Genomic DNA, 26854 nt, shown 5'->3' with positions numbered 1-26854 from the left:
GTTGAGCCCTCCATCTGGAACTATTCACGTAGCTGTAGCTAGGTCATGTGACGGTCGTTGGCAACTTGGTCCCTCGGAAACGTCAGTCGCCTCGGGAAATGGCTGATCTGCTTCACGATCTTCTCATATCACCCGCCTCGTCGGGAGGGGACCCCCGCCATGGGAACATACAGCCGCCAGACCCCGTTGCGTTGGAATACATATCCAGCCTAGCCTCACTGTCATTGTCGTCCGTCGAATCTGCAGAACAACAGACTCTAGCCCAGTCGTCGCATTCGCTACTCCTGGCACTGCAGGCACTTTCAAAACGATCCCACAAATCCATCATTGAGTCTGCATCAAATCATGCAAATCTCAAGACGGCTTTACCGGCTCTGTCCGCCTCGACCCGCGACTTGAGGGCTGCAATCCCGAGACTGGACAATGAGGCAGTCCGTTTCTCCACCACATACCACAAATCCGGCGAGAACGAGGTTCTGAACGCGAGGAAGAAGGCCTTGCTGCTCTCAAGGAACACGGAGCGGCTAGTAGACGTGCTCGACCTTCCCACCCTGTTGTCGTCCGCCATAACTTCCGGCTCTTCGGCGGCGGCAGCAAACTATGGTTCGGCCCTCGATTTAAATGGCCACATCAGGCGGCTGCACTCGCTGTACCCCCAGTCACGACTAGTCCACTCAGTATCTTCACAGGCCGACGAAGCCATGCAGGCAATGGCGGTCAATTTGATGTCAAGTCTACGTACTCCGGGCCTGAAGCTGGCTTCCGCTTTGAGGACAATTAGCTGGCTTCGAAGAGTTGTCCCAGATCTTGATCCGGCTGGAGCCGCAGGTAATGGCGGAGGCTTGGGCGCCCTGTTCCTGGTCTGTCGTCTATCGACTCTGATGAACATGCTAGGTGCTCTAGAGCCTCTTCGTGACCTGGCAGACCAGGAAAAAGCACGCCAGCAGCAACACGTCGCGAGCGGGAGCTCTTGGTCCGGGGGGCAGCAAACGGAGCGGTACCTGAAGAGGTATATCGAAATCTTCAGAGAGCAGAGCTTTGCCATCATCTCCATGTTCAAAAGTATTTTCCCGGACTCTGGCGCTCCTAACAACAATTTAGAAAAAGCAGACCCCTTACAGCCGATCCCGTCAGCTCTTGCCACCTTTCCGCTTCATCTAGTGGAAATGCTAATGGAAACATTACGGATCTATCTGCCAAGCGTGAAGGACCAAGCATCCAGAGAAAGTCTCCTGACCCAGGTACTGTATTGTGCTGGCAGTCTGGGTCGATTAGGAGGCGACTTTGGCGTCTTACTAGCAAGTCTCGACATCGGTGAGGGAGCCGAGGATGAATGGGTAGAGGTGGTGAAGCGCCACAAGATAATGGCAGGCCGTCTAGAGTCCATAGTAGGCAACAAGGAACGGAGGCCGTCAGAGGTCCCTGCGAAGGCTTGATCAAGGTCAAGAGTTATGGCTAAATAACGAATTACTATGTCGACGGTGCTCACATGCTTTATGAACTTGGGTGCGACCATCCATGCAGATGAGCATCTTAGAGAGTCTCGCATTTGTAGAGATGAGAATGACCGCACTGTGCCCAGAATCTGTTTGGAAAAATGTAGCTGAGAAATAAAAATGTCTGGCTCCACCATGAAATTAGAAAGAAAGAAGAAGAAGAAAACGGAAAGCCGCAGGTACGGTGCAGTGTCGTGCTTTTCAGGATTGACTGCTGGCGCAGTATATGTCTGCTGGGCTGGTTTGCTATGCTGCTCTGGGCGCTGTACTGGAGCACGCACAGTCGCGGTTCTCCGCATTAGCTATTTTTTGAACGATAACCCCCCCAGCAACCAAGTTGCACTTTTCCTACGATCACCGTACGCACAACACCAGAAGTCCCCCAGCACGCCTCAAGTCAAAATGTCGATCTCAAATGAGGCATTACAAAAAGTACGCTGCTCCATCGAGATGCGGACCTGGTATCATGACAGCTAACGTCGCAGCTAGCTCGTCCGAGAGATCGAGACGCAAGCCATGGTGGCTCAGCAGCAGATATCACTCGTCCGGACACAACAGGCATCAAAACAGAGAGAGCTGCGCATGGCACAACTGACACGGACAGAAGTGTCGTCTCTGCCCGCGGATACAGGCGTCTACGAGGGTGTTGGTAAAATGTATGGATATGCTATTCCGCTTCTCGCACGCTAGATTTCACAGTGCACTCTTCGCGCCACGATGACCTGCTGACTCACAGCATGACAGGTTCGTAGCTCTGCCCATGTCGGGACTCCAGGAGAAGCTTGAAGAGCAGATCAAGGAGGCACAGAAGGAGACGGAAGGTTTGGGCAAGAAGCTGCAGTCCCTAGAGCTCACGCAGAAAAACAGCAGAGATCATATTGATCGGATGCTGAGGGGTGGAATGGGCGCTTCTTGAAACCGGGCAGCCACCAGTTCTGAACCTCGCGCGAAGAAGCTTTTGACGTATTAAGATGATATTTTATTGGCTCAGGAAATCTGCTATGTGATGCGAGGCAGCTGAAGCAGTAGTGCAGCTGCTGCAATTGTACTTTCGCAGTTGCGGCGGCGTTTGGTGTCTTGCGCTTGTGTAAGGGGGCAAGCGAGACGCGTGCTCGCGTGTGTTCCTAATCCAGCGGCGGTAGCCAGGGGGTTCAAAGTGTCTTGGGTCAGAGCCATCACAGCAGCATGTCTGCTGTAGGTCAGCGTTAGTCTACTGTAGATAGATGGTTCTGGCTTCACATGGTCACTGGTCTCCGCTCCAAGGCTGCTTGCAGGTGACAGATTTAAGCGGGTGACTTCCTCTTCATGATCAAGCCCATTCCCCATGATGCCCAACGGCTGGCGGTTCTCGTGGTGAGGTTGCATATTCAGATTAGTCAGTTCACTAACCTAGGCCGAAGCCAGCCTGTTGTCTGCTTGCATGTGCTGAACTGGGATCTAACCTAGAGATTGGCAAATGCTTATGGATCATGGTAGTTGGCGCTGCAACAGTCTTGATCTAACAGTAAACGCACATCTCAAACATGCTGAATTATGAGTTGAAGACACAAACGAGGGGTTCTTTCTGCCCGTGATTTGTGCGTGCTGACCGCCAAAGACGACTTCCCACGCAGCTCGACTATGCATTGTAATATGTACGCAACCTAGCCAGTTGGGACCCGGCCAATTTCAGCCCTCTCCAAAAGTTCCCAGAAAACTGGATTCGTCGTTAACCCCCCTCCTGCCTGAACGGTTCTAAAGTTGCCGAGCGCCCCTCCATTTCATGCGTCCTGCGGCCAAGATTCTCCACAACCTCTCAGCCCTTTTGGCGGACCGGGACTACTGACCAATGTCGAGCGGACGAGAGATTTGAGTGAGGTTCTATTTCCAGCCCCCAACCACCAGCTTACACCACCTCCCCTCTTTCTCTCCCTCGAAGGATTCCTGCCAGGTTGATCCGTACCCACGCATGTACTACCACATCCCATCTTGCTAGCACGAGACAAAGCGCCACAAGTACCGCGTCTGCGAGCTTTGCCTGCTCGATAGTCCTGCTTCATCGTACAAAACCCTGGCATCTCATTCGTTGCCAGCACGAGCACCGTACGGTATGGCTTGACAGCCGGCAGACAGCCCAGTAAGACCTGGACCTGGACCTGGACCTGGACCAGCGCCAGTGACAGTCCTGTTATCCTACTCTGTTTGGCCACCGCCGGGGGGGCTTGTGTTTGACACGCAGTATTGCTGTGCTAATTTTGACCCTCCGGCTTGCATAAGCGTGCCAGGGCCCGGCACCTCCTCATCCATCGCGTCGGACACTGCAGAGCTCATGCGGCTGCCCAATGGTCGGTGGGTGCGAGAGGAGGCAGGCGGCCGATGAAGGACCCCCCCCCTGGGAATGATAAATGGGCGGGTCAGCACGACTTTCCCCCACTCAGATGGCTGACATTCTTTTCGGAATCCTTCTCTCGCCTGTGCCAGAAATCACTTGTCGCTTCTTGTCTTACTTGTAAGCGCCTCAGCAGTCTCGTGTGGTTTCTCACAAAATATCTCTAAGCCATCATCTGCCGTATTGCAAGGTTACTGTTTTGGGACTATATCCACACATTTCCATCGTCTATACCAAGTCATACTACTAGCTGTTACCTATCGTGACTAGGCCCCCGCTGCCTTTGCGCCCGACATGAGCCACTACAGCTCAAGGTACTCCGACTCCGACTCGGATGTCGACATTCACATTAGCCGTCACCGTGCCTCGCCAGCACGTCCCGCTCGCGTTCCTGTTGCGCACTACGTCGAAGCCCGTCGACCTGCCGCCCCTCGTGGCTATGGTGACAGCGACCGGTATCTGGTCCCGGCAGCGGAGCGCACCGTCGTGACCACTCGTTCCAGGTCCAGGGACCGTCGGCGACGTGAGAGCCCCCCTAGGTCCCCGCCCGCCCCTGCTCCCGTCATCATCAACAATCATATCATCAACCACTCCGATTCCGATTCCGACTCTTCAGACGATAGCCATCGAAGGTATGATCGTATGCAGGTCGCTCGCCACCACCACCATCACCAATCTTCGCGCTCCCGGGCCGACTCATCCACTTCCGACTACTACCGAGAGAAGTACCTCGCACGTGAACAGGAGGAAGCGCGACGTCATGAGGTCGATCGCGAGATTGAGCACCGGCGCAAGGACTACGAGCTCGAAAAGGCCCGGAAGGAGCTTGAAGAGCTGAAACTGTCGGAAAAGATTGAAAAGGACGAGCGTCGACGCAACAAGACAGCCCAGGAGGAGCGCGAGTTGAGTCAGATGAAGAAGGAGCTGCACGATATCCAGCTCGCCAAGGAGAAGGAAGAATCCGAGAGGCGCCTCAAGACAAAGCTCGAGGTCGAACGCCTGAAGAAGGAGGACGAGGAGCGCCGCGCCAAGGAACATCGCCAGAAAATGGAGAAGGAGGCCATCGAGAAGTACAAGAGGGATGAAGCTGCTCGTGTAGCCAAGGAGAAAGCGGAGAAGGAGGAGGCGGAGCGCGAGTACAAGCACAGACTGCAGGAGCAACTGCTCAAGTCCGGCCTTGATGAGAAGGAGATCAACGCCATCATCTCAGGCAAGAAGGTTGAGAAGAGGAAGGAGGAGAAGAAGAAAGAAAAGGAAGAGCATGACGCACGTCCGACATATACCCGCATGGCTCGTCGGCATCTTTCGCTGGAGACATTGCGGATATACAACGTTGATTACCAGCTTGATTCGGTAAGTCGTGCATTCATCAAGTCGACGAGACTGCCCATGACATGGAACTGACCATCCCACTCTTGTTTTCAGGATCCCGAGTTTGTTTTAATCAGGAGATTGGTGCCTGACACGGAGCAAGATATCCTCTGGAGGCACACCAGAATCATCAGAGAGGAGCGCGAGCGCAAACTGATCATGACCATCGAGGACAAGCCGAAAAAGCACAAGCACCACCATGGTGCAACCCTGGAACCGGAATTTGAATGGGTCCGTAAGAAGGAACGTAGAAGAAGCCGATCCCCCTCGCTGTTGATGTACCTGGCAGGAGCGAAGCCAGCGTAGATCGAGTTATACAAGTGACTGCATGATGAGAAACGTGCGGCATCAGGTTACGGGTGCATATCTTGAGTTGAGAATTGCTTCAGCTAGCTAGCTTGCCTTTTGCGTTACTTTGCTTTCTGGGGGATAAGTGGTATGGTATGACGATATGGTATGGGCTGGGCTGGGCTGGGCTGGGTTGGGTTGAGTTGGGTATTGTCGTCATCTGGGTCTACTATACCTGGCCGCTCACGTCGCGGCTCCATGTTGTCTCTGCTCTTCGAATCAACTCCTCATAAACCATCCATGCCAATGCTGAGCTGATTGCTTTCCGCGTGAGACGTAGTGCCAACCCATCGTAGAGCGACCGCACGCCCTCTTCGGCGACAACCTTGCGAATGGCTTGGAAGGTATTCCTGTACTCTCGCGGCTGCAGCTGGATCCGCGTCTTTACGGCGTCGAAAGGATTCGTGATGAACGAGCAAGCGGCGCTCGCCATGGCCCCAGAGCTGAAATTGATGGAGGCTGCGAGCGTGGAACCCATCTGATTTACGTCGACGCCCGTCTTACCCTTCCCGTACACCACGCTCAGGCGCTTTTTGCACTGCTCGTAGAACAAGACGTAGAGTCCGGCATAGGGGGCGTCGCGCACGGCAGTGGCGCCGTACCCGGCAAAGAAGCCCCGTATCCGCTCCCCCTTGTAGATGTCCCCTGCCGCCCAGCAAGCGACGTGTACGAGTAGAGGTTCGATTCGTAGCGGACCTTGATGACCGTCAGGGGCATGAGCAGGAAGCCGGCGAAGGCGCGCGCAAAGGCGCCGGAGAGGAGGTTCGCCGTGTTGGAGAGCTTGGGCAAGGACGAGGAGGAGGTGTGCCGGCCGGCCCGCTCGTCGGCTGCCGCGGCTGGAGGCGTGGCATGCTGGCGGATGGTGCTGAGGGTGGTGAAGTACACTGCCGACCCGAAGCCGGTGCGTAGGGTCGAGGGGACGGTGCCCCGCCAGAAGGCGGTTATGGCGTTTGGCGACTTGGCAATCTCGCGGATCGTCGCTCGTATCGACTGCGAGCCCGACTGCTGGACTCGCGTCTTCAGCAGGTCGATGGGTTGGAGGAGAACGGCGCCCGAAGTGCCGGAACATAGGCCGGCTGCGAAGTGGAAGGATTCTAATTCCGAGTCAGCATGGTTGAGGTCGTCTCGACAGGTCATGGCGTTTTCTGACTGGACGAAGACCCGTTCCCCCTGCCACGAGAGCTCTGCGACATGTCGATTCTTGGAGTGTCCTGCCGCAGCAGATGGCGACCGTGTTATGTGGCCATGTGGCTGCGCCTATATAATAGCTCTTCAAGTAAGACCGTTGGAAATGCAATCCGCAAGTAGGATAGGTGTTTGTGGAGAAAAAAAAGAAAAGGAAAGCTACGTCTTTCAAGCCGTACGGAGCATGTGCTTCATTGCTACGTACATCTAATTCTCTTGGAGCTTAGCTGAGCTTTTTCCTTCCGGAAGAAGTGGATTCCCAACACCGGACTCCCCGAATCCCTTACATGATGTCACCGAGGGCTCCGGAACCTCGATTGCTTAGACTGCCTCGATACACTAGGTTAAGCAACTAAGCACTTGAATCTAATTCAAACGTGACCGACAGCACAACATATGACGTTGAAATAGCCTTTCGCACTTGGGAACATGGGTCATGTACTGTTCATTCTATCAAAAGCACCAGTCTGCAAGTACCTGTCGTGGAGTTCGTTCACGTTCACGTTGACTTTGACCCTATCCGAATCAAAATTTTGCACCATAAACCACTTCCATGCCGAGCAAGGGTCGTCCGACTAAGATGGTTCCTCTCTCGCACCACCCTTCTTAGGGGCGCTGCGCGTCGAACCCACGTCGTCCGACTCATGCATCGAACCCTGCCGCATGCTGTCCCGCCTAGATGCCCGTGCCATCATGCCCGGAAAATACCTAGGCTCATGTCCTGATAAGTGCATCTCCTTGAAGCCTTCAGTTGGCCATTGTGCGTGCGAATCGGAAGTAACGTTCTTGTCCGCAACATGAGGGGAACTGCTCGGATAACCTTTCACAGTTTCCTGCTGTTCCTGTTCGTCGTTGGCTTTGGTAGTTAAATGTGGCCCACTCTTCAATGTGGAAGACGGCGAAGGTGGGTTTGGTTGCATCTTTTCTTGCTGCTCATCCGTGGCCACCTCTGGATCCGCCTTCGCCACGGATGGCTGGGTATACCTAGAGATCCTGAGGATGCATGAGCAACATGTCCCAAAAAGCTCAAGAAAAAGAATAACTTACATATGATGTTCTTCTACCCACGTGTGGTGCCGAAACTCTTCCCTGCGATCGGGTATGTTCGTCTTGACCATTTTGTTTCCTGCTCTACCCGGAAGGTGGAAGTTGTCTCCTAACCATTGCTGCTTGATTGAGTATTCATAGCCGCTTTGCTTCACGGAGTTCTTTGCAAGTTCACACATGTCCACCGGGCCGAGTTTGTAGATCTGCGCCGCGACTGCATACTCCTCGATTAGAGGCTCCTTGGTGAAGGCAAACTGCAACGGGTCGTCAGTAGATAGAGAGACGTTCAGGCCGCGCTTGAAGTATTGATGGAAGGGGTTCCTCTCGTAAGCAAGGAAGAGAGCATTGTTGCTGAGAGGAGACATGGCAATACCGATCTGTTCGAGGTAAAAGAGGTACTGGAGCAGCGGCACTTTCCTCAGGAGTAGGCCGTGACTAATGCTATGGCTACACAACAGAGCGACGGCAAGATGTTCGCTATCTCCTGCTTCACCACAGTGAGGCCGCAGAAGGAAGGTGCTGAAGCCACGCTGCCGCCGCCAGAAGTTGAGCGAAGTCATGTTGGCAAACAAGTAGTAGATCCAGTAGCTGTATGGAGGGTTCTGTTTCGATTGCCATTCGTTCGGTACAGGGTACTTCTTGAACAAGCGGCGCTCCACCTTACTCTCGTCATCAACACTGTCAAATCCAATGACTCTCTGGAGGAAGACATGTAGCTTTGGGTGGCTCGCCGGATCTTTGGTCACTTCAAATAGGGGTTGGAAAATATTCTTTATGACCTGCTCGAAGCTTTCCATTGCTCCGGTGGCCTTGTACACGTCGTACAGGCGTGGGATCTGAATGAGCCACCGCACGTTGTGAGAGAACAACTTGTTGTCCACGACCCATGCCGCAAGCTTGTCCCATTCATCTAGCGACCTGCCATAAATCGAGATTCGCCACTCGACCATCTGGTATTTGCTAGACTCGAGATCCGCGATGACCTGCTGAGTGATCTCTGCTAGATATCTACCTTGGATATGGTTGTCGGTCTTCAAGAAAATGGTTCTCAGACGACTCTCGCCGACAGGATTGTATTTGAGATTGAATTTGTCGAAGCGGTGAAACGAGTCCACATGAGCATGCATATCGAGCGTGTCGATACTCAGATCATAAGCAGTCAAGTTGATACTCTCAAAGACCTCAGCTAGTGTGAGCAGCTTGCCGTCTCTGAACAGCACCGGCTCGTCTGGACACTTCTTCATCTTGCTCTTGATGAAGCGTAACAGATGTTTCTGGTTCATGCAAGCAGAGTGGTGAACGTGTGTATCAACCTTTCTTACGTTGTAAAAGTCTCGATGCGGCACCTTCTTGCTATCAGCTGTCTCCTGGTATTCGTTCAAGAGCACGTAAAGGTTGAATTTGCCTTCGAGGTATTGCAATCTTCGGAAGGCAAAACTCTTGCTGGGCCCGTCGGACGAGATGGTCAGGATGGTCTCCAAATCCACGTAGAAGTCCTTGATGGTCGGCACGCTGACAATGGGGCTATTGGTTTTGTCGGCCCCATCATTCTCGAAGACTTGGTAGACGCCGTTCTCATCCAGCCGGAAGGTATATTCACTGGGAGAGGGAAGTGGAAGGATATCTTCCATGTCGAAATCTTGGCCGACATCATGCCCGGGCTTGCGTTTTTTCGACGTTCTCTTCCTCGGTGTCTCGGCGGTGGCTTCATTTGTTGGCCGTTCTTGGTCGGGCTTTGAGGGCAACACCATGCTGCTACTCAGGCTATTGCTTCCGGTCGCTTGTGCGGCACGAGGTCCATGCCACGCCGGCTCAGGAGGCGGAGGGTATACGTCCCAGCTAGGATCATCTTTCGGGTTGTCGCCGTCCCTCTGAAGGGAAAGGCGGATATACTTGTGACGAATGTCAAGACACTTCTGGATGTTGGCGAAGATGGAGCTCAGTTCAGCGGCGATGTGAGGGTCGGTATCTTCGAAGTCATTGCCAATAGGAACTGGACCGGCATCTGGCAGACTCATGTCGGGCTGGACGAGGTCATTTGAAGACTTGTGTGCATCAACGCTGGTAGGTAATCTGCCAGGGACATGGCTGTAGTGGCTAGCCAGCGCGGGTCGAGTAGCGGTACGTGGTGTCGATTCCACTCCCAGATCAACATTTCTGACAGTCATGCCGCCGACGTCGGGCAGCTTGTTGTAGCTGAGGCCTCTGGTAGGACCAGCGGGGGGCAAGGACATGGAGTTGGGACCGAGATGTCCATTGGCGGCGTAAGATTGGTGGCTGTGTACGGCCGTGTGAGAGTGAGCCGCGTGTTGAGATTGCACCTGTGCGTGTGCCAGTCCTTGTCCTGCCGAGATGACTGGGCTACCAGGGGCTGTGGCTTGCGACTGGCCCCAATTGCTCCCATCCGCCCTCTGGCTTCTTTGGTAGAACAGCTTGGCGTCGGTCTGGGTCATCTGGCGTTCGGCGACGGGGTCGTAGTAGGCGGTCCGCTTGGGAAGGTCGCGAGGGAGCATGCCCTCTGGCCCGCCATCTCCCTCGATATCGCGACCAGGGCCATCATCAGCCTCGGCGCCGGAGTCACTCCCGAGTGCCTGGGATTCGACGCCGTCCTCATCGGAAGGATAATCGACAGGAGCAAGCTCCTTGGGCGAAGTCGGTCCGGACTGGGTACACATCTTTAAGATGGGCTGCAATTTCGGCGGTCAGCCAGATGTATATATGCAGGAATGACAGATGCAGGTGTGAGAGATATGGCGCCAGTCAGGCTCGAAGAGGAAAGTCCGGGGCGGGTGTGGTTTGACTGTTTTACTTCAGAACAGTCGGGCTCGTAAGAAATCATGACTCACGAGGCCTCTGTGTGCAATGTGAGAGCGGCCGGGGCCGTGAGCGTAGGGGAATAGTTTCTAGGATTGTTGTTTTATCGGTTGCCGGAGCTTGATCGGATCTCGCCTGTAAAATGCCCGGGCAGTTTGGGGGTGGGGGATGGGGAAGTCTTCGGTCTGAATTACTGGCGATTGTACGTAACTTACTCAACTAACCTGTCCACTAGCCCAAGTTACGTTTCTCTGTTAGTGCCACGTGCCCTTCTGCAGTACAAACTATACTACTGTCCAAGACTCTGCTATGCATGTATATACTGTATGTACTGTAAGTGAGAAAGCTGGGGTGCCGGTGCGGGACCTGACCTGCTGTAACCCGTAGTGTAGTGCAGAAAATACAGCACTTCTGCACACAACCATGTGCAGCCCACCTCACAAAGGTCGGGTCCAATTTCGGGGAGCTCTGACGCGCTGGGGCTGCCCCTCCCCCCTTGACGCGTTAATTGAAGGACACATTTGAGTGTAAAAATGGAGGGGCAGGAGGCCATATCCTTGAGGCGCCGAGAGAAAGCTATACCGTTACATAAGCAGGCATGCAATATACACACACTTGCTACTTACTCTGTAAGCTCTGCCAGAACATGGCCATTAGAGCCTCGCTCGTGCTTACACTTATGCCGACATGTGCCTTGTATGACCACGTAGTAGTTGCACTTGGGAAGGGTTCTCTCAGTCCCAGCCTGTCGATTTGGGAGCATATGCAATATCGCATGGTCCAGTCGTCGCATTCGGTCCTACGTAACCAGTCTTCAGATGTTGCCCAGACCTGCTGCAAACATGTTCGGCGACCGATGTTGAATGCAGCGCATTGCATAAATCACAGAGAGACAGACAGGCGACTTTGCCTTCACAGACCCACTCATGCTGCGTATTCCCCATTGCTTGTTGCTCCGCTTCTGTCTATATACTCTAGTCTTGTTGCCTCTCCCCATCTGCTTCCGTCTGCCCTGCTCTGGTCTGGTACTAGCCAGCCTTGTTGGCCGCGGCAGCCTTGTGTCTCGGAGCCCTGGATCGGCCCCCAGAGTCCAGCGAGTACAGTGCGCCAGCCGAGAAAACCACAACCGCTCCAACAAGGGTACCAGGAGCGAGCCTGTTCCCGAATAGCCAGATACTCAGCAACAGGCTGACTAGCTTTCGAATGTTCAGCACGATCGTGACAGTGAGAGCCGACGATGCTGCCGCCAGCAGATTGACACCACGGATACAGGCATACTGCGTAAGCACGTTGAGCATCAAGAACACGACCTGACTTGGTATGTATATATGCTTTAAGCTGTCGCCCAGTGACTGGGGAACGTTCCAAGGCACGGCCAGCTGGTCCACGTACGCCGGGAAGGTAAGCGGTGGACTGTTGACGAGTCGTATAAACTGTCGGTAGAGTGAGGCGCTGAAAGGCAAGAACAAGGGCAGGGAGAGAAGATGCGAGTAGAACAGGTTCTCTTTCCAATGCCCGCCATATTTCTTGTAAGTCTCCTCGGTATACAATCCCATGATGGCCGAGAGCACCTGTGCCACGAAAAGAATGATCAGGCCGGTACTGAAGGTTGATGCAGACTCGCTTGGCCCTTGGCCTGTCTTGTCCTGAACGTCAAAAGTTAGCCATTGGTTTTGCTCACTGACCCCGAGTGTTTTCTGCCTTGCCTTGGACTGCGCATCCGACCAAGCGGCGGTGATGACTCCCACGGTTAGTAGTAGCACAGCGACGATCTGTATGCGCGAGTATCTTTTCCCCCACAAGCTTCCCGCGATCATGGTCGTAATGCTGCCGCCGGACCTTAGGATGATGTGTACGGGCACGGATATGTCGTAACTGAAGGCGTGGTTGTTCAGAACATTAATGCTGAAGAACAAGACAATGTTGATCAGCCAGCGACGGATGGGCACTTTGTTCGGTGCGATAAAGAAAGGGGGGCGCGAAGAGTCGAACTGGGAAATATAGCCCGTGATGGCGACGAAGAGGAACTGGACAAAGGTAAGAAGTGTTCCTATAAGGCCAACATGAGCGCATGCTTTAAGTAAATCCCTGATCATGTGGTTATTTCGTACCACTAGCAGGCTCGACTCTTGAGGTTGGTTTCATGTTAGCGAGATGCTTTCCAAACCACACCTGGTGCTGGCCTCGACGAACCGCGAGTGCACCAATTCTTTTTCTTCTATTTTCTTCTTATTTCTCGTTGACCGGGTGTGACTCACTTGATGATTGCTTCAAGTGCAAAGACCTGCGATGCCCGCGTCAGCCCAAGCGTGTCTCTACAGTCTGCGTTTGTGAATGCGTCTTCTTACATTCGAACAACATCCTCCAAATATCAAACTCAGCATGGCTCCTACAGCCAGCCATTGTGGGATTGTTTCGATGAAGATGCGGCCGGCGAGCCCCATGAGCTTGGAGTAGGCAGGCCGTTGGTCGGTTATGCCGTACATCTGGGCCTTCTCGAGGGAAGGCCCGGCATTGATGACCTTGGGCGTCATAGTGTCACCATTGTGCTGTACGGCGTGGGTTTCTCGTAGTGTTTGGCGCCTTCTCGCCGTTGATCGGGACGTCATCGAGCTGCGTGTCAGGATTGAAAACAGACGGGCGGGCGCGCGTTGTCGTGATGTGATCGGGAGTTCGGACTTGGGAGGACACGGGGGGTGGCGGTGGAATGTTTCACGTTCCACGGTTGCAAGGCATGCGCGAGGGAGCTTACTATACTGTAATGTAACTTAAGATGGTCTACAACCGTCTCGTCTTATTTTGGGAGCAGCGCAGTAGTCAGTCTACAGCAGGGCTGTTTGTAGGACAGACAGTGTTAACTTTTTCAAACCCCAGGAAAAGAGGGAAGTGAAATGCGACAGGGTAATGTGAGGGAGAATTCAATGGGCTTTTGCAATTGGCATTCACTCGGAAGTTGATATTCCATTATTAGCACCCTAACTTAGTTAGCAAGCTCGCCTTGAGGCAAAGTAGTGGACATCAACGTCCAAGTAGTCCAAGGTTAGGGGGATGTAGTCCACAGGTGGTATTGGAAGTATTTCTTGACAGGAAAGTGGGCTGATGCCCATGAGAAGTACAACGTTTGCCCGGTACTCTAGCATACATGTGCACACATGAACGTAGAGTAACCTCGTATGCAACTCCAAATAGACCATTGGCGACCATTGGTCATTGGGTCCATTGCATTACTACATGGTGTCGCCGTTTCTCTTCTCTATTCTCTATTTTTCCTATTTTACATACGGCATGGATCAAGTTCTAGAAAACAATCAGGTTTTGTGATCTGCACAAACGCTTGCATGTTTCGAATCACCGAACCTCACACTGCTAAAACCCACCACACAGCGAATGCGTCCAATTGCTTTTATGTCTGCACTTTCTCATTTGTGTGTAGCTTGTAAACAAGACCATCATGCAGACCTCTAGAACACCTACTACTGGTACAAAACGGAGAATCTCCAGCACCTCGTGCTGAGATTCTAACCGGACCTGGGTGGGGGCTAGCACACATCATTTGCATACAAGGCCAAGTGACCGACCACCCGGCGCAGCACATGTCATTTTTAGCATTAAGCATACTGACCAAGCAGCCCAAATCTTCAAGTGCCGGAGCCAATATCTGTATTCAGGACCCCTGGACGAACTCGCGGCCCGCTGCTCCTGGAGAACACTCGATGGAGGGGTGCTCTAGTCTCGCCATTGGCTAACCTCTCCAGGTACGACGCCTTCTCGAACCCCGCCAGACGTTCATGATTGCCCCCCCTCCACGTAACAAAAATGCTTATAATGTAGAACAACCGAAGCACGAGACACCCGCACACCACCTCACATGTAATACTACCGGTATGCGATGCACATATTTGCGCCGGCATCTCACCAGCAGTGCCCGCGCGTGTGGAAAGATACGACAACGGAAAAGAACACTATCTCGGAATGAGACAGGTAGATTTCTCGCGTGCATACTCGCAACCATGCACTCATCAGCTCACAGGCCACGAGTTTACATATCATGAGCTCTGTTTGATTCCAGCGCTTCTCCAGCCTTCCCTCCGCCGCGCCTGACGGTAAGTATACATATCGTGTCACGTCAGTAATGCAAAGGTCTAGCAGGAACATCATTGCTACGTTGTTTGTCTAGTGATGGTCATTTCAGTGGCCTATAGATTGTACTGTATGCATACCATTAAAGGTGAGGCCCCTTTACAGACCCCTGACGGTCACCCCGGTCGCACCATAAGCTTCGTGGTGAGGAAAACCTGTGTTTGAAGCTCCCGAGTCGTTTGCACCATGCCGCCGCTTCATGCATCTCATAAAGAACTTAAATCCATCCTCCCTATGCACATGTGATGGCATGAAACACAGGCGGCATACTACTCGCCGTCATCCATAATCCTGCCCTGAGCAGTGCGGAACAGAACACATCACAGGTTGAGCCCACTGCCTGTTTGCTTCCAGTTTCATGCCAAAGAGTTGGTTTCCCTTACCGTAGCGAACTCAATGGCAGTAGGTCGGGAAGAGTCGACCTCACTGCATTCCCTTCTCATCGTTTACGTGCTATGGTAACTGGAATAAGGCATGCCGGATGAGAGGCCAACGCGGTGGCAGCGGTGCCGTTATAGCGCCGAGAAAACGAAGAGCTGTCGAAAGATAAGCCGACGAGTTAGGAATTGGTCACGTAGATACTCACATTGTTTGTCGCGGCGATGGCAATGCTGTCCTCGAAGGGGTGCCAGCTCATGTGGAGTATCTTCTTGTTGAAGTCAATCTGGTCGGCGTCCGTCTCCTTGCGCATCCGTTGCCCTTGGCCAGCACCAGCGGGACTTGCAGCACGAGATCCTCCCTTCTTACCGCCGTTGGTCGAGGGGCTGCCCGAGGCATTAATCGGCGTAGCCACGCCAACCTTCTTGGCCTTGAATGCGGACTTGTCGGCTTGCAGTACAACCTCCATCTCCTTGTCGGGATCTGAGGGGTATATCATGAAGTTGTTGTTGTAACTGCCCGTCATGACGTTCTTGGCATCTCCGGAGAAGACGACCTCGAACTTGTCAAAGATACTGTCGTTCTCATATGTATCGCATAGCCTCGGTCTAAGATGCTCGTGGATAGGAATGGTTTTGACAGGTTGGCGCTCCATGTTCACATCCCAGATTTTGACCGTCAGGTAGTCTCGCGACAGGATATACCGACCGTCATGGGAGAAGCGGACGTCGGAGATGGATGAGATTATCTCTGAGAAGAAAGACCTGGAGGACGGATCTTCTTCTTGCTCGAAAACTGTCAAGGGTAGCAGTGGTCAGTCTCGGCCGTGTACTACGTGTTTCAAGGCCAATGGTGATGATGATGGTGTTCATGGTAACGATAATAAGATCAACGTACGCTTGGCATGCTGGTCACAGAGAGCGCTTTCGCGCATATCTGCTAGTTTGATGGTACCCTTGGAGCTTGCGTACATGAACCAGTTGCAGCTCATGGGGTGAAACTCTGCGGCAGTGATGACCTCGGTCAACTCCTCCATGTTGGCCGGCTTGATGTCTACAATGTTGAAGCTCTGGTCCTGAATGTTGAGGTTCCACAGGTTGATCCTAAGGTCATCGCTGCTGATGAAGGTTTCGCCGTCGCTGTTGACGGAAATACTGTTGATGTGGTAAGCGTGAGCGTTGGCGTAGGTGCGTCGTGGGACGGCTGCAACGACGGTGTCGTGATGTGTCAAACGAGGCAGTTTGAGGTCGCCAGCAGACTTGAAGTGTGCTGCTGTTGGGCTTACTCTAGGAGCGCCTCCGCCTACGTTGAGCGCATTTCCGGGCGTCAGGTCATGGGATAGGTTGTTCTCGGCCACGACCTTCAGCGACTTTTCAAAGACCTTCCATAGCTTGATTGTCTTGTCGTTCGTGGATAAAAGATAATGTGAGGCGTTCTGCCGGCGGCACCATTTGATCTTGTTAATCTTCTCCTCGATCTCCAGAGACTTGAGATAATCGAACTCGGGCTCGTGCGATTGAAACTCGGTATGAAATTTATATTCGCAAGTTTTTTTCTGAAGACGGCCTGTCAGCTTTCAATGTCATGGCGGATACAACAGTACCAAGGACCAACCGTCTCGTTCCTCTCGAATAATACGACCCGCCCGCCTTTGTCTCCCGTGGCAAGGTAGTTGCCAGTATGGTCGAACTCTACAGTCGAGATGATATCGGCTGCAAGACTTAGGAATCAGCACTTGGGAGCTCACATGTGGTCAATTGTTCTCGAGCGTCTCGGGCCTCGATGCAGTTGAGGCCCATCAGACCCGGAATGTGGCAAGCAGGTGTCGAGTACTCACCTTCTGTAATGTCTTCAACATCTCCCTTGTCACCAAAGCACCTGAAGGAATGCGAGTTAGCACGAGACTCGGCACCAAAGGGAAGGGAATGGAATGGAATGAAACGAGGTTGGAGGGAATGAAATGCAAAAGCAAAAGCGAAAGCGGAAGCGGAAGAAAAAGAGCAGCACAGCAGGCGGCAACTTACTGGGTGAACTTCCACGTGGGAGAGTTCGAGTCTACATCCACCATGGTTGTGACAATGCGTGAGCCTGAGGGTGATGAAGGTCGAGGTGATCCTGGTCAGAGTGGCCGGTTGGTCGTGGGGTAAGCTGGGCGACAAGTGGGAGCTTCCTGTCGGGGGGTCGATAGGATGGGATGCGCGATGGACTTGTCGGTCAAAGGGTGATCGAGGTAGGCAATGCGAGTCGAACAAAGGGCTCAAAAAATTGGTCGAGCTGATGGGTGGTGTTAGTAGATGGCGGAAAGTCAACAATGGGGGTCGCAGGGATTGGGCACACGGGCAGGGTGGTTGTTCTTGGTGTTGTGGGTGGGAGGTTCGATGTCGTATGTGGTGAAGACGGAGACCAGACGGAGACGGTGGTGAGGTGGATCTTGCAGGGCAGCAGGAGAGCAGCAGGCTTGAAGGTCAGGTCTACTGTGCAAATGATGTGGTGCAAAGTATGATAGGTACTGTCTGTGGTGCAGGGCGGTGCAGTGCAGCGCAGTGTACGTGGTAAGTTAGTCAGTTAGTGCAGTGTAGTGTAGTGCAGTCTAGGTGGAAGTAAAGGTTCGGTTAGGTTAGGCTAGGCTAGGTTATGTTAGGTAGGTAACTTGCTTGGTAATGTCGCTGCAGTGGCGTTCTTTGAGGTACAGAGTGCTTAAAGCCTTCAATATGCAATGTACTTAACTTGGTGCTAATGTTAACTAGGTTACCTATGTAATGTATGTAGTCGGTTGGGGGCAGAGTCTCCCGTTTGTCGACTCCGAGTCTGCCCCCTTCCCCCTCCCAGGTGTTCTGGACAGTATGTAACGCCCTGTGACGAAGCCCCAAAGTTTCGCTGACGCTGCAAGTGTGCTTGAGCAACACCATCGATCTATTGCCAATGATGACAGACTGTGACCGGCCATGACCTTTGTTTCCCCAAGCGAGGTATTACAAACTTATAACTTTTTGCCAAATTTAGAAACAAACAAAGGAAAGACAGAGGAAGGAGAAGATAAAAGAAAGAAAAAGAAAAGAGATGTTAACACTGCACAACTTCCATTATGTGATCTGCTTCAGGGTTCTTAATAACACCAGATGAGCTGAGATCATACATCTTAATCAATCATTGGGATGTACAAAAAGTCTGGAGGTTTGGTATTGATCTAGAAGTGCAGGTCTACATAGACTATGTAATGGCTTCAACCAAACAAGCAGGAAGTACATGGTAACAAGGAAGAAATCCAAGCACCTGGGCCCAAGTCAGACTCAATTGCCAGTGTAACGTGGAGCCTGAATTCAGAAGCTATGTACCCGGCATGGCTGGAGGTAGCCCTTGAGGTTGGATTTCCATGTCCAGTTCAGGTCACGAGGGCTATTGTAGTGCCTGGCTGAAGTCTATTCTTGCGGCGAAAAAGCTGAGCCCAAATCTCCGGAACATGAAATGACATAACCAGGTTCCCCTCTCCCTAGGGCAAGGTGGCGGGGTCAGTCTTTCAACTGATGCACGAATAATAGCATATCAAGGCTCTTTCGATTGTACGGATGCACACCATCACCCCGTCTGGTCATCAAGTCACGACTTGTCAGTCGAGGACGCCCAGGGGCTCTTTCCAGGTATTTCTTGTTTAACGAAACACTATGATACCCGGGCCTGTAATGTGGCTACTCAACTCTGTATACTCAGAGGGCACTCTATTCTACAAGAGGGACCATCGTCACCGGTTCTGTAGATGTGTTGCTGCCATGCGACGTATTATGATTTGATAAGCCTCGTTCTTCAAATATCTGCTTGTTTGTGAGGCTTTGTGTCCCTAACGTCAGTACCTGGACTCGACGGCATCATCGCACGTGACATATCATGGATTATCCTCAGCGTTTCACATGCCCTCCAGATATGAACCGTATCTTGTCTCTATCAAGTACCTTGAGACAACGCGCGGTTCTTGCTCTGTTAGATTTATGCCCCTTGCAGGTACGCTCACCCCGGAGCATGCGTTTGGTAAAGTCTTGAGGAACCGCGCTGCTCGGGAACAAGGTCTGACATCATAGCCGAGCTCGCAAAGAGGTGCTCCAATTAGACTCTATGTACTATATCTACTTCCAAGATTGGCAGTCAAAGGCCATGGGGCCTTTCCACGCCGATGTTGCTTGACACTGTCACATGCCATGCGCCTTGGCACTTTCATGTGCAGATTTACACAGCAAACTACGAGGACGACAAGTATTGCAGTATAGATCATGAGGATAGAACCTGGTTCTGCCGTTTCTATAGTAATCACGAAGCTATTTAGAGAACTTATATAGCTGCTCCGGAAGCACACCATCTGATCACCCGAGGTTGTCCGGCTGGCGTCCAATGGAGTATCCGAGCCCCAATAACTTCTTTTTAGTCCAACATGGCTTTGCTTGTTGCCATTATGTCACCCTATGCATGCATTGCACGCTGGCTTTTCTCACTTCCAGTGTACGACTCTAATATACCAAAACTCGTATACACACTACTATGGAAAAACCAAATGCTCATTTGGCGCATGGGTCGATCAACAGGAAAGGCAAGGGTAGAGAACTGGCTGTTGAGACTGACACCACTGAGAAAAATCTCCTTGATGCGGCTGGAACACCAACGAAGAAACTGCCCACGGATACCACTGTCGTGTCACGCCTCGCAAGCTCGGCCGTGGCATTGGGTAACAGCCTATTGTCCAATCCAGACACTGAGACTCGACTTCTAGGGCCAGAGAAAACAGGAGGCGCATCCGATACAACCACGCGGTCTACAATAGGTGAAGCGTCAAGGCACAAAGCAAAGACAGGTTCCAGCACGGATCTTGGCAGTAGCTTCCGAGCGTCGCAGACATACGATTATGTGCAAAGAGAAGAAGCCGCATTCTCTCGTTTTCTGGACGGTATCGACAAGTCTGGCCCGTCTAGCATCGACAGTAGTGCCCAACTCATTGGTGGCCTCGAGGATAACACACCACTCTCTGCTCCCCAAATGACACAAACATTCCATGACAGTCGATTTGCGAACAATGACGGCCAGGAGGTCGTCAAGTTACTAGACACTGCGTACGATGATGTATTGCAAGCAGACCCGGAGCCATCGCTGAGTCAGGAAGATGAAGCGTCTTTGAGGCAGGCTCTTTTCGGAAGCGACGTCATCTCAGGTGAAAGCAGTCAGGACATTTCAGACTGGGCGAATTTATTGAACTTCGTCCCAGAGTACATATCTAACGGTGCATCGAGCTGGGGCCATAATGAGTTGCTGCAACATTTGGGTACATCGGACGTTCAGGAAGCCAGCAATCTCTGGGCTGAGCAATGGGGTAATGTGCTATCTCGCTATACTGACGAGGTATGGGGTGATCTAGGGTCGCTCGTCGAGGAGGCCAAGAAAGAGGCTCGTCACATTCAGGAAAGTGGACGAGAGGCTACACCATCAGAAGCCACGGCTATCTTGAGGTTACGACAGATCCTCGCCCATGTTCGTGGTGACTAATGGCAAGGCAGGACCCAACATGGCATGTATATCAGAAGGTCGAGCCTTAGGGTGTGATACTCGAGCCCGAATTTACTGGTGATGTCACGGACTACTTTTCTTGGCACACGGTCTATTCAATAAATCATGGAATCAATCTGGTTCATCCACACGGTATTGTGGGAATGTCAGTCATGGCGACACCTTCGCAGAACAACGACGAGCGTGCATTCGAATAAGTTGTTTCATGGGTGATATCCTCCTCCTCCTCTTGCTTCCTGATGTTCAGTTCGAGTATCACTTAGAGCATGACGACGTGAGTATAGCCCGATGCTATTTGCCAAAAGTGTCCCGTGTATGGTTTGAATAATGGAGTAAATATGAATGGAAAGCAAACACGCTGAGCGAGGGTGCGAGTTATTTGCAATAAGCACGGCTGATGGTTACCGGTAGGTTGTTATAAGCAGTAATATCAAATTGTGATGGATATTAGCAAGTGACGAACCTCCTATCGATGTCGCATAATGGAGGTGAAATGAATGGTCGTCTCGAAGCTAACTGTGTGGAGCCGGGACAAGGTGGGCGCATGAAATGCACATTTACTTATCTTCTTGGACAAGCAGAGGCAAGCCAGGTACGACGGGGGAGGTACCCGCAGCAGCGTACGGGGGGTTGCCTACACGCTTCAGCTTGAAGATTGTGTATGATTGAGCTCATGCTATGTACAGTAGGTTGTGAGGTGCTGTCGCCGACGCCTGGCTCCTGGCTCCTGGACGGCATGGTCTTAACTTATTATGTACATGGGTGTGCAGCGCACAGTACGGTAACAGCATATGTAGTCTTGCTGCTTTCAAAACTTTTGCTTTTAGTTTTCATTCGCAGTCTTCTCGCGACTGGCGGTTATCTTTCCATCAGTCCCCGGCAGGCGAAAATCCCATACAGCTGGCGATTGCACATATCAAAACTTGGAGGCACCGTTTGGCCAATTGTATTTCCAGGCCAGAGATAAACCGGTTCCTGAAGCGCCCGGGGCCCCCGACCAAAGTACAAGTGCCATTTGAAGTCTAACCTTAGTCTAGGTTATTAGAGCCGTGGCAGCTTTTTGAAGTTCGAGTCTGCAACCTTGCCTTGCCCTGCCTTGCCTCGCCTCGCCTTTGCCTGCTGTAGCCGCAAGCAACTCTGCGTCACTCATTTCTCCTCGTTTCCGTTCTTCTCGGGAAACCTCTGTCTTGCCGTCGCCCAATAGAGATTCTGCGACCACGAGAGACGCAGCTTCGGTCTGTGTCTGTGCCTGTGTCAAACCAGACACCATGGCAGCTCTAGGCGATGATCTGCTTCGCATCGTCAACCAGTTGCAAGACTTGGTTTTCAACACCATCGGCACCGACAGCCTAGACCTTCCTCAGATTGTACGTCATCCTCACACAGCCAGCTCACAAACTTTTCCTTCCTCCCCCATGGTCAAAACACCCGCGCATACTTACCACGCTGCTCTCTTCAGGTCGTAGTCGGTTCGCAATCTGCCGGAAAGTCGTCTGTACTCGAGAATATCGTCGGCCGTGACTTCTTGCCCAGAGGTAGCGGCATCGTCACGCGTCGCCCTCTCATCCTCCAGCTCATCAACGTCGAGGACGATGAAAGCGTACCAGAGGCCCCTGATGCATTCAGAAATCCAAACACAGCCAGACGCTCCGAGTGGGCAGAGTTTCACCACATCCCCTCAAGGCGCTTCACGGATTTCGGTGATGTCAAGCGCGAAATCGAGAACGAGACCAACCGGGTCGCTGGTAGCAACAAGGGCATTGTCAGACAACCCATCAACCTCAAGATCTTCTCTCCGCATGTCCTCAACTTGACTTTGGTCGATCTGCCTGGTCTTACAAAGGTGCCAATTGGTGATCAGCCTGCCGATATCGAGAAGCAGACACGAACTCTGATCTCAGAGTTTATCGCAAAGCCCAACAGCATTATCCTCGCAGTGTCCCCTGCGAATGTCGATCTCGTCAACTCGGAAGCCTTGAAACTTGCGAGACATGTCGACCCCCTGGGCCGCCGCACCGTCGGTGTCCTGACCAAGGTCGACCTCATGGACCATGGCACCAATGCGCTGGATATTCTCTCCGGCCGTGTCTATCCTCTTAAGCTGGGCTTCATCGGTGTCGTCAACAGGTCACAGCAAGACATCACGGGCAACAAGCCCATGGAGGAGGCTTTGCAGGCGGAGAACGACTTCTTTAAGCATCACCCTGCCTACCGCAATATCGCAAATCGTTGCGGTACTCAGTTCTTGGCCAAGACCCTGAACCAAACCCTCATGCACCACATCCGAGAGCGTCTGCCCGATATCAAGGCTCGTCTGAACACACTGATGGGCCAGACGCAACAAGAATTAGCAACCTACGGAGACAATCACTTCAGTGGCAAGGAGCATCGGGGCTCCATGATTCTTCAACTCATGACCAAATTTGCCTCCTCCTTCATTTCCTCCATCGATGGAACTTCCAGCGAGATCTCAACCAAGCAGTTGTCAGGAGGCGCCCGCATCTACTACATCTTCAACTCTGTCTTTGGAAGCTCGCTCGAAACTATCGACCCCACCTCGAACCTTTCAGCTCTCGATATCAGGACTGCCATCCGCAACTCGACCGGACCTCGTCCTAGTCTATTCGTCCCTGAGATGGCCTTTGATCTTCTTGTGAAGCCGCAGATCAAGATGCTGGAAGGGCCCAGCCAGCGATGTGTCGAGCTCGTCTACGAGGAATTAATCAAAATATGCCATACCTGTGGCTCCAACGAGCTATCACGTTTCCCGAGGTTACAGGGAAAACTGATCGAAGTGGTTTCCGATTTGCTCAGGGAAAGATTAGGACCTGCGTCACACTATGTCGAGTCGTTGATCTCTATCCAGCGCGCCTACATCAACACAAACCATCCCAACTTTTTGGGCGCAGCAGCGGCAATGAGCCATGTTGTCACCAACAAACAAGACCGAGAGCGCAAGAAGCTAATCGAGGATGAGAGAGCGCGGCGGGAAAAGCGACGGCTCAAGGAGCTGGGAGCCAACGGAACCGAGGTTCCGGAAGACGACGAAGACGCAGCAACAGAGAAAGGCGACACTCTTGCTTCTCGGAAACTGACCGCAAAGGGAACGCGAAGCATGTCGCCAGCAGTCCGGGAGAACGGTGCTGGAAGTCTAGTAGCGGCCGTGAATGGCCGCTCCGATTCTCCCGCAAGGCTCGGAGGCAATGGTGCGCGGGATAGCTTCCTAACTTACTTCTTTGGCAAGGACGGTGCCCCTCAACATCCTGGCGGCGCCGGGACTCCAGGCGCACTGCCACGCCACGTCAGTCAGTCTCAGGAAGCGACCTTCAGCCAAAGCATACGGCGAACCGAGGAGAAGATTAGTCATCGACCAGCCTTATCTTCATCATTAATTCGTGAGGAAGAGAGTCCAAGGACAACCGAGTTCGGTTTTGGTACAGTTGTAAGTTAAAAGTCGGAAATCATCTCATCATTATCTGTGGCTAATATGACCGTGAGGGACAGGATGCCGAGCCAGCTCTTACAGAGCGTGAGGCAATGGAGACTGAGCTCATTCGCGCGCTCATTTCATCCTACTTCAACATCGTCCGCGAGACTATTGCTGATCAAGTACCGAAAGCGGTCATGCACCTTCTTGTCAACCACAGCAAGGATGTGGTGCAAAACCGCCTTGTGAGTGAGCTCTACAAGGAGACACTGTTTGAGGAGTTGCTGTACGAGGACGATGGTATCAAAAAGGAGCGTGAGAAGTGCGAGAAGCTGTTGCAGACCTACCGCGAGGCGGCCAAAATCATTGGCGAAGTGTTATAATAGCCGTTCATCTTGTACTAGAAACTTTTTGTGGAGACACGTGGGTGTCGCTTGGGCTGCAAACATGTCAGAAATGGGACTCGCCTTTGTTGAATTTCTCAAACTCTGTAAAACTAGAAGGACTACTGGAGAGGTACACTCGCATTAGCGCCGCTTTCAAGGAGGAAATAACGGATGGCATCACGGGAAGAGATTAAACGGTGCCGGAAAGATCTGTACATACAACCTGGAGCTATGCTACTCATCACGACTTAAATAGTACGAAAAAGCGTCACCTTTCTAGAAGAAGTCTTCAACTCACCAGTTGCTGTCGGCCTCGGAAGTGATTACTGCTCCTTTCGATGAGGCGTACTCGGAAGCAACCTATAATTGTCTGGTACCAAACACGTTGTGCGCGCCCCTTTCATACCCAACGTTGAGCTTGGCCCTCTTCATTTATCTTGCTGGATCATGTTGATCCTTGTACAGGCGAGCACTTCCCTCGACCTTTGCTACTGGGAAGCTGAGATTGAAGAGGTCATGCAGGTACAAGTCGGAACCGCCAAGACGCAGGTAGGCAGCATCCATGTTTGGATCGACGGAGATCAGGTTTTCGCGGTCAAGTCCTACAGTACGGGCGATAGTGTATCTTATTTGGTCTACTTTAAATATTTCTAGGTGTTTAAGGGTATCATCTTCGTGGCGCCGCAAGGCTTCGTTTCCTTCATATGTTCAGCTTCTGATCGTTCCACAGAGATGCCAGGTCTGCACTTTCTTGACTCGAGATGGACTTTATATGTTGGTCTTCTCCAGAGACTTGGCCAGAGCATCCACTTCAGGGTCCTTGAGCTGCACAGTAGGCTCCTCCTGGGCTTCTTCAGCCTCCTTGACGAGTTTTTCAGCCAGCTCTTCAGGCTCAAAGTGGTCCTCCTCCTCCTCCTCCTCCTCCTCCTCCTCCTCTTCTTCTTCGTCAGAGTCGGGCTCCTCGAGCTCATCAAGGTCGTCCAGCCCCCAGGCATCTTCGTCGACCACATCACCGCCGAAATTTTCCTTGCGTTCCTCAAGAAGCTCTCGGAGGGCCAAGACCGACGCATCATCCTCGTCGAACTTGTTGCCGTTGACCTCGATCTTCTTCAATCCGGGTAAGCCATGCTTTGCGGCGTCGGCGAAGGCCTTGAGTCCAGGGGAGGCAATTTCGTTGTACTGTAGACGCAAGACTTGGAGTTGAGGGTTCTTGCCCTTGTTGAGTGCGGCTGCGAGGGCGATACCGCCCTTGTTGCCCAGTAGGGAGTCGCCGACGCCAAGCTCCTGAATCTCTGACCAAAGAGGTACAACCTTGGCCAGGGCCTTTGCTCCTGATAGGGTAAAGGTGTTATCCTGGAGATCGAGGATGTTGAGAGTTTGGGCGTGGTTCAGGCCCTCGCTGAGTAGGTGAATAATGCCCTCCTGCCTGATGCCGTTTTGAACCATCTTGATTTCCCTGAGCTTGTTGTGCAGAGCAAATGTTTTGGCCCATGCAGTCATGCTACCGTTCTCAAGACGGTTGCGGCCGCAAATGACGGTTTCGAGATGGGGCACGTCCTGGCCAGCGTTGCGGGCCGCCTCTTTCTTTGCGTGCAACTTGGATAGCGCATCAGCAACTAGTATACCGGCGTGGGGTCCGAGACCGTTGTTGTTGAGATAGAGGTGCTGCAAGGGGACGTGCTCGGCAAGGAATGCGACGAGGGGCGCCTGGGTGTTCAGTCCGAAGGCGTTATCGTTCAAGTTGATGGTGCGCAGATTTGGTAGGTTGAGTATCGAGGTGAGCAGCGACGACAAGGCATCGGGGATTTCACTAAGAAGTCTTCCAGTGAAAATGTCGGCGAGGTTCGCGGACTGGATGGATCGTAACGGTTGAGTCAGTACACATGCCTATCGTGGGGGAGTTGTGCGAGGAGCAGAGCATGAGGCAGGGGCAGTTCATTTGGTATAAAGAAAGGGTCGAGTCACCTTACCTTCAGTGACTTCTTGGTGGCCAACACTTCTCCCAGGAGCTTACAGGCTCCTACGCCGAGAGTATTTCCCAGCAGGCGAACCTCTTGAACATCCTCGCTGGCACGAAGGTCAGCAATATAAGGTTCGAGGTCTTGCTCCGTGTCGAGCTTCAGGCCCTTGCCCTCCAAGGAGAAAATCTCGGACGAAGCCATGCTACTTGTCAGGTACAAAGAACCAGGCTCTTGTCTACTCGAGGTTGTGTGCGCGGACGGAGTTGAAAGAATCGAGTGCAGTATCTATCTTGGATGTCTGCAAGCAGAGAGGCCTGCAGTGGGATTGGGATCAGTTTGACGTGGACTTCTGAGGGCTGCAGATGACAACAAAAGGTCTCGGAGGGGTC

At 52.5% G+C, this 26854-nt stretch overlaps 11 protein-coding genes across 11 annotated transcripts; 5 read left to right on the top strand and 6 right to left on the bottom strand.

Moving 5' to 3' along the window:
- Positions 1–98: 98 nt before the first annotated feature.
- Positions 99–1436, top strand: BKA67DRAFT_541458 (Dor1-like family-domain-containing protein; the record flags this gene model as incomplete). Its single annotated transcript, XM_046100939.1, has 1 exon — positions 99–1436. One exon carries the CDS (start codon positions 99–101, stop codon positions 1434–1436), a length of 1338 nt encoding a protein of 445 aa, XP_045953011.1.
- A 462-nt stretch (positions 1437–1898) lies between these two features.
- On the top strand, positions 1899–2412 carry BKA67DRAFT_541457 (Prefoldin; the record flags this gene model as incomplete). The annotated part of the gene is made up of 3 exons (XM_046100938.1): positions 1899–1928; positions 1986–2152; positions 2241–2412. 3 exons carry the CDS (start codon positions 1899–1901, stop codon positions 2410–2412), a joined length of 369 nt encoding a protein of 122 aa, XP_045953010.1.
- A 1746-nt stretch (positions 2413–4158) lies between these two features.
- On the top strand, positions 4159–5541 carry BKA67DRAFT_664330 (uncharacterized protein; the record flags this gene model as incomplete). The annotated part of the gene is made up of 2 exons (XM_046108358.1): positions 4159–5217; positions 5290–5541. The coding sequence occupies 2 exons, from the start codon at positions 4159–4161 to the stop codon at positions 5539–5541; spliced, it is 1311 nt and encodes a 436-aa protein (XP_045953009.1).
- Positions 5542–5752: 211 nt separating this feature from the next.
- BKA67DRAFT_664329 (mitochondrial carrier domain-containing protein) lies at positions 5753–6776 on the bottom strand (the record flags this gene model as incomplete). The annotated part of the gene is made up of 3 exons (XM_046108357.1): positions 5753–6214; positions 6280–6677; positions 6734–6776. 3 exons carry the CDS (start codon positions 6774–6776, stop codon positions 5753–5755), a joined length of 903 nt encoding a protein of 300 aa, XP_045953008.1.
- A 198-nt stretch (positions 6777–6974) lies between these two features.
- On the bottom strand, positions 6975–7798 carry BKA67DRAFT_584525 (uncharacterized protein). The gene has a single exon (XM_046104148.1). The coding sequence runs from the start codon at positions 7686–7688 to the stop codon at positions 7344–7346; it is 345 nt and encodes a 114-aa protein (XP_045953007.1). The 5' UTR covers positions 7689–7798; the 3' UTR covers positions 6975–7343.
- Positions 7799–7811: 13 nt separating this feature from the next.
- On the bottom strand, positions 7812–10334 carry BKA67DRAFT_613154 (uncharacterized protein; the record flags this gene model as incomplete). Its single annotated transcript, XM_046105403.1, has 2 exons — positions 9957–10334; positions 7812–9860 (listed from the first exon to the last, which is right to left on the bottom strand). The coding sequence occupies exons 1-2, from the start codon at positions 10326–10328 to the stop codon at positions 7812–7814; spliced, it is 2421 nt and encodes an 806-aa protein (XP_045953006.1). The 5' UTR covers positions 10329–10334.
- A 1323-nt stretch (positions 10335–11657) lies between these two features.
- Positions 11658–13163, bottom strand: BKA67DRAFT_664327 (UAA transporter; the record flags this gene model as incomplete). The annotated part of the gene is made up of 4 exons (XM_046108356.1): positions 11658–12679; positions 12741–12757; positions 12888–12913; positions 12978–13163. The coding sequence occupies 4 exons, from the start codon at positions 13161–13163 to the stop codon at positions 11658–11660; spliced, it is 1251 nt and encodes a 416-aa protein (XP_045953005.1).
- Positions 13164–14910: 1747 nt separating this feature from the next.
- Positions 14911–17367, bottom strand: BKA67DRAFT_105837 (WD40-repeat-containing domain protein). The gene is made up of 6 exons (XM_046094856.1): positions 17172–17367; positions 16985–17025; positions 16762–16859; positions 16045–16702; positions 15356–15942; positions 14911–15305 (listed from the first exon to the last, which is right to left on the bottom strand). The coding sequence occupies exons 1-6, from the start codon at positions 17213–17215 to the stop codon at positions 15282–15284; spliced, it is 1452 nt and encodes a 483-aa protein (XP_045953004.1). The 5' UTR covers positions 17216–17367; the 3' UTR covers positions 14911–15281.
- A 2307-nt stretch (positions 17368–19674) lies between these two features.
- On the top strand, positions 19675–20670 carry BKA67DRAFT_541452 (uncharacterized protein; the record flags this gene model as incomplete). Its single annotated transcript, XM_046100937.1, has 1 exon — positions 19675–20670. The coding sequence occupies one exon, from the start codon at positions 19675–19677 to the stop codon at positions 20668–20670; it is 996 nt and encodes a 331-aa protein (XP_045953003.1).
- Positions 20671–21959: 1289 nt separating this feature from the next.
- On the top strand, positions 21960–24501 carry BKA67DRAFT_664324 (Dynamin central region-domain-containing protein; the record flags this gene model as incomplete). Its single annotated transcript, XM_046108355.1, has 3 exons — positions 21960–22058; positions 22151–24133; positions 24190–24501. 3 exons carry the CDS (start codon positions 21960–21962, stop codon positions 24499–24501), a joined length of 2394 nt encoding a protein of 797 aa, XP_045953002.1.
- Positions 24502–24784: 283 nt separating this feature from the next.
- BKA67DRAFT_639580 (uncharacterized protein) lies at positions 24785–26666 on the bottom strand (the record flags this gene model as incomplete). The annotated part of the gene is made up of 2 exons (XM_046105740.1): positions 24785–26355; positions 26475–26666. 2 exons carry the CDS (start codon positions 26664–26666, stop codon positions 25273–25275), a joined length of 1275 nt encoding a protein of 424 aa, XP_045953001.1. The 3' UTR covers positions 24785–25272.
- Positions 26667–26854: the final 188 nt, after the last annotated feature.

This window comes from Truncatella angustata, assembly GCF_020726525.1.
Source record: "Truncatella angustata strain MPI-SDFR-AT-0073 chromosome Unknown BKA67scaffold_10, whole genome shotgun sequence".
NCBI lineage: Eukaryota > Fungi > Ascomycota > Sordariomycetes > Amphisphaeriales > Sporocadaceae > Truncatella > Truncatella angustata.
The sequence above is the reverse complement of the archived record's forward strand: the minus strand, read 5'-3'. Positions and strand labels throughout refer to the sequence as shown.